At 33.0% G+C, this 6,370-nt stretch overlaps 1 protein-coding gene across 1 annotated transcript; it reads left to right on the forward strand.

Annotated features, from left to right (window-relative positions):
* Positions 852 to 2,125, forward strand: LOC104751659 (ethylene-responsive transcription factor ERF013-like). Its single transcript, XM_010473658.2, has one exon. The coding sequence runs from the start codon at positions 956 to 958 to the stop codon at positions 1,814 to 1,816; it is 861 nt and encodes a 286-aa protein (XP_010471960.1). The 5' UTR covers positions 852 to 955; the 3' UTR covers positions 1,817 to 2,125.

Raw genomic sequence — 6,370 nt, forward strand, 5'->3', positions numbered from 1 at the left:
TATTCGGACTTTTTTTTACTACTAATACCAACTGATTAAAAACACACCATCTAAATTAACTCGTTTAATATTAACCAAAATAAAACAAAACATAGACCAATAACCAGGTTTGAAAGGGTCTCTTTCCTCGAAATATCTTAGGATTTGACACGTTCAAATGCAGCTGTAATTCGCAATTTCGGAAAGTGATAGCTTTAAAATATAAATTTCATTTTTCTTTTTTTACCTTTAAAGATTCTCAACCTCAAAACTACTAAACCTTGATTTCCCCACCAAGTGGCTTCCGTACAGCTAGCTGTACACTCATCAGAAAGAATTTATATTTACTTTAAAAATTGATGTTATACTTTTAAAATATACAAATTCCATATAATGGTTAGTTGTTGGTTACTTTCACGCCTATAAATATAATTTAACCTTCAAACGTAATAAACAACGGATTCGAATGTTACTCCACTAACTCGGTGTTCAAGTGGTGGAGAATGTCTCCTTTGATCTAAGTCATCGTCCGAATTCTCAACGCTTTACATAAAGAAATCATTTAGTGTTTTACATATCTCATAAGTTAGTTTGAAATTCATCTCTTGATCATCTATCTAAAACAGCTTTATATAAATTAGGAATATATATAGCTACTAGAATATAACTATATATACATTAAGAAACAAAATCTGACATATCCATTTTGTGATTATGCGGGTGAAAAATACTAATTTTAAAAACACCTGTCATGCACCAAAAAAAACGTCACATTCATACACAAAAACCATACTATTTCATTTGACCACTTTTAAATTTATAAAATAAGCCATTATTGTCCCCCTTCCTCTCACTCAATTCCCCGTATCAAGTCCATGATGCTATATATATAATCTCATATCCTTGACATTATTTGCCATCCAAAATACTTTTCTCTTATTCAAACATCAATACCAACATTACTACACTACATATCATGGTGAAACAAGAACTCAAGATCCAAGTTACTACTTCCTCAATATCATCACTCTCTCATTCTTCAACATCTTCTACCTCTTCGTCATCGTCACTACATCATCATCAATCTAGTAAGAACAAGATAAAGAAGTACAAGGGAGTAAGGATGAGAAGTTGGGGATCATGGGTTACTGAAATCAGGGCACCAAATAAAAAGACAAGGATCTGGTTAGGTTCTTACTCGACCGCAGAAGCAGCTGCTAGGGCTTACGACGCTGCTCTCTTGTGTCTTAAGGGACCTAAAGCCAATCTCAACTTCCCTCACATCACCACGAATTCTCCTTTTCTTATGAACATCGATGAAAAGACCCTTCTTTCCCCCAAATCCATCCAAAAGGTCGCCGCTCAAGCCGCTAACTCCTTCTCTTCTGACCCTTTTCCCTCTCCCTCCGATGATGATCGTGATGATGGACTCCATCATCATCCATCTCCTTCTTCTTCAGCTGCATCTTCTCCACCTCACCGTAATGATGATGATGGTGACTTGGTACCGTTGATGGAATCTCATCACCATGATCATGATGACAGAATCCACCACCATCCATCTCCTTCTTCTTCAACTGCATCTTCCCCACCAGATGATGGTGGTCATCATAATGATGATGATGGCGATATGGTATCGTTGATGGAATCTTTCGTGGACTACAACGAACACGTGTCATTGATGGATCCGTCATGGTATGGATTTGATCACAATGAGATGTTCTTCACCAACAGAGCTCCCTTTGATTATTCTTCACATTTAAATAGCTCGAAGACGACGACGACGATGGATGACTTGTACGACGATGCTGATATTAAGCTATGGAGTTTCACTTGATCCGACGGTCCATATGGGACACACTTCAATTCACATTATTTCATTTAATTCATTCTTTTAAATTTATCATCACTTGTCATTCTTCGTGTTATTTGTTTCTTTAAGTTGCAAGGAGCGAATTAACGATTATCTGTATGAAAAGTATATATATATACACACACTAATTTAAGAAGATCACATGAACAAGGTGCCTTTTTTTTTTTTGTCACTTCTTGACTTTGAATTTCATGTATTTTAGTATTTAATTAACACACTTGTAATAAGTTTCGTACTTTGGTTTTCTTCATTAAAAAATCATGTAATTCCCAAGTCCAACTACATATTTCTTGATATTCAAGGCCCAATATGAGGGAGGGAGCTAATGTATAGAGAGCCCAATCATATTAAAACCCTAATGTAATCAAATTAGTATTGGGCGGCATTTTCTTTTTCTTTTCCCCATGGCTTCGTCTTCAAAGGGTTCCCCATCGAATCTCTGATACGATTCAAACCAGCATGCAATAAGTGGTACTCGCTCTGCAACGACAAGAGATTCATCTACAAACACTAGGATCTCGTTGAGGAACGGTTCTGTCTTCTACTACGGTCAAAAGTGCCGTGTCGCCAAGACGCCAATACTCATTTGATTACATTAGGGTTTTAAGATTGTAATATGTCAGGTCGGTCTCTCATATTGGGCCTAGAATTTTCATCCACACGATCCACCTGATCTGTTTTTTAAGTAAATCAATTTTTAGAGGTACAGTACGGGTATGACTTAACGATATTCTCTCTGTGTATGCCATAAGCCAATAACATCAAATCTGATTCAAATGAAAGGAAAAAGAAGTATTTAGTAAGTATATATGATTGTTAATCGATGGTTATAATTAGCATATATATTTGATAGATGAACAAATAAAAGGGGTTTACGTTTTTTATAGTAAATATATATATGAGATAATATGAGCAGGTTTTACACATTTGTAGCAAAACAGCCAGACATGTTTTTATTTTGAGAAGAAGAGGCTTTGTGAGAAAATGATACTAGTCTTTTAACAAAATTAAGATACTTAAAATTTGTAAAGGTTAATTTATAAGTTTAATCTCATGTGCTTCGTCGATTCAACAGGCTCTGCTAGACTGTTACACAGAAGCCATATGTTACTTAGCTGTCTTTTTACTTTTTTTTTTTTTCAATTGTTTGTTCTTTTTAGTTTGTACTTTGCTTTTAGTTTTACTAGAGGCTCTTAAGTCCCAACCTTAATTATCTCATAATTCATTGATAGTCCTAATTGCTATGATGATTTTTTATTTAATTAAGTATATGTTGATATATATATTAAAAAAACATTGTGTTACCTTATTATATGTAGATATTAGTAATCAGTTTGGATATTTTAATTGTTATATTCGAATTCGCAACTTCTTGGAGATAGGCTTTGATGAAGCTGTAAGCAACTAAATATATAATCATATCATATGCAAATATATATCTGCTGATCGTTATACACTAAAGTATAATACTGGAAGATAGGAGCCGGCCGCGCGATTGAAAGATGAAATGGTCCATAGGAAGGTGGTAATTGCCAAACTCGAGGTGACAAAAAATGGAAAAGTCGGTTTGCTTTTATTTTTTGAATTTTAGTGTTAATAATGCAACTTGTAATTATGTTGTCTACTTTGCATGTTTTGTAGCAACCAACTTTATATATCAATGATCCAAATTAAAAGGAGTATGAGTTTCGAGAGGTTTACCATTTGGCTGCTCCTGTTTGATTCATTATTTAGGGAAGTTCATTTTTTTTTTTTTTTTGGTGTATCAAAGTAGTGAAGTAACCCTAGCTATAATAATGTAAAGATGGCATTAATCACTGAATACGGAGTGTCGCGTGGAAAGCTATTTGACCAAATATGCTTTGGGTCAAACAAAGAACCCCATTGGACAGGCACTTTCATCAATCCCTTCATAAGTTTCATTTAAAAATCTCCATTAAGTATGCGAGTTTAATATACAGACCCATTAAATTTATCAGTATGATGCCTTTATTACTCTTTGCGTTTAAATAAATTTGTAATAAACGAGGCAATATAGACATGCATGTCATATGAAAATGGAACGATAGAATTTTTTTTTTTTGAATTTAATGTTAAATTATATTTAAAAGAAAAATAAATCTTTTACAATGCAAGAACAAAGCTGTTTCTAAGTACTGTTTTCTTAATACATTGCTAAAAGTATTGTGTTATGGGATTAATATGATCATGTAGCAAATCAAGTCTGAATGGTGGTGTTCTCTTAGCTACCGATAGTACTCAGCCTGTTTCGTACGTTTTTGTCTATTAGCTTAATCAGTTTCTCTGCCGACAAGGATTGGTTACCGTGTCGCCTGTCATTCCTTTCTCTCCAAATGAAATATAGGGTGGTTTGGAAAGTGTAGCCAATAATAAACTTTGATGTCTTATCAAACTCTGTACCACTGACCAGTGCTATGATGTGTCGCCAATCTGCAGTGTCCTTGTGCAAAAGCAGACCTCTAGTGAGCTCCTTCCCACACCTTCTATGAAAAAGAACAATGAAAAAATAGGTAATCTCGTGTTTCCATGAGGTTGTTGCATAGTTTGGAGCTATGATCAACATTGAGGTTCCAGTTTTGCATCATGTCCCCAGTTGAAAGCCTGTTCTTCATGACCAACCAGGTTATGAAAGCATATTTCGGGGTACAGAAGGGAAATCAAACCGCTTTGTAGTTTGCCATTATTGGACGTGGAACTCGGAATGATGGAATCTTAGGAATTTAGTAATAAAAATATGTATGACAGAACAAATCATTTATCATTATATCATGGAGGAAAAGAAAGAAAAGTCTAATATAAACTTTAAAGATATGAAATACAGTACAACATTTTTTTTTGTTTTATATATTTTCGTCACTAAACTCGTCGCTTAATAAATGAATAGAACAATCATGCAAATTTTTTTGCGAAATAAGTAGTATATACCACCTTATCTTAAAGCTAATGTACGTGCAATACATACACAATAACTTTTTTCTCTCGTCCACAAAATTTATTAGGAATTGTTTTGGGTATTGATTAATATATGGATGATCAAATAATCTAAACAAGTGGTATTCGTGCAATTATCCAAATTATTGGCTGTGCATAGATGTCGTATATTGAATAGTATGGCAGCCTTAATCTGTTGTCGACCAATCAAAGAAATAAATTACAGTATAATATATATCAATAATTTCAATAAATGCTTGTTACTCGTAGCTTCTCTAGGGTGATATACAGTATATTTATTGCGATTGAAATTTCATTTATAGGCATAGTACAGTTTCTGTTTATAGAACTTGAAAATTAGACCTGCTTTTTTCTTTTCTTTAGGGGAATATTGCATGTTGAGTGGTTAGAATAGAAAGACTTCAAAGTTTGAATCTCTAAAGATTTGAGTCAAACTGTTGATGTAAGCAAAATTACCACAGGATCTTCATGACATCAAATCATTCCCTTAAGACTAGTACCAGTTAGCCGATTTACCACGCACACACGCAAGATATGAATGATTCTGCCCAGATAACAAATGAATTGAGATACTTAATGTATATACAAGTATTTATCATGTATAGTAGATATTTTATCATTGGCACATGCTATTGCAAACGTAACTATATATATAAGATTTAGCCAAAGACATATATATATATACTGCACGTTGGTATATAGTATATGATACGATTTTAGCTATCAAGTATCACCTATATATATATATATATTTGGATACGCTTTTACTGAAAAAAAAAAAAAAGTAAATAAGAGGACACATTGAGATTATATTAGCTCTTACACTCAAGAATGTGTCATTCTTAAATCCATTTGTTCAATAATAAACCAGTTCCGTTTTTATTTTGTTTGTTTATATAATCGTAATAGTGTTTATACCGAGATCTAGACTCATAAAACATACTATGGTAAAAACCCAGACATACATAATACATTAATCAACATAAACCCACAAATTATTTAATTTGTGAGACCACGATCAGACAAGCTGCTCTAAACATTTAGTTTAAGCAATTATAAACTATTACGGGTTTGAAATTGTTACATGTAACAATTTATTTACAGTATTTTAGTGATTCTGGTAGCTCCAAAAAAATTAGAAATGCTAGAAATATTTATTGCCACCACCTAATACATACATAATAATACGAAAAGAGTTCGGGAGAGGTTTTGGCTTTTTGCAACTAATTCAGTCAGACCACTTAACAGTTACAGGCCATTAATCATATCGATCCGTTGATTTTATAGTTTTTACTTGATATGGCTACTATTTAACCTACCTTGACAAGTCTGGGTACGAAGAATCTTCTTCATTGATTTATCTTATCTTTTTCTTTTTCTCGATAGTAATAATACTATAATCCGAGTTCTCTTAAAAAAAGAAAGAGATCAAATCAACTACGAAACAAATCACAGATTCCGATTTAAGGTTAGTATTTCAAACTACAAAAAAAAAAAATAATAAAAAAAATCAATCTATCTATCTGTCAGTGATTCAGATCAATA

This window comes from Camelina sativa, chromosome 16, assembly GCF_000633955.1.
Source record: "Camelina sativa cultivar DH55 chromosome 16, Cs, whole genome shotgun sequence".
In the NCBI taxonomy this organism is placed as follows: Eukaryota; Viridiplantae; Streptophyta; class Magnoliopsida; order Brassicales; family Brassicaceae; genus Camelina; species Camelina sativa.

Bases quoted from the DNA above. Each gene is read 5' to 3' on its own strand.
- LOC104751659 (XM_010473658.2), top strand. From the start codon at position 956: ATGGTGAAACAAGAACTCAAGATCCAAGTTACTACTTCCTCAATATCA.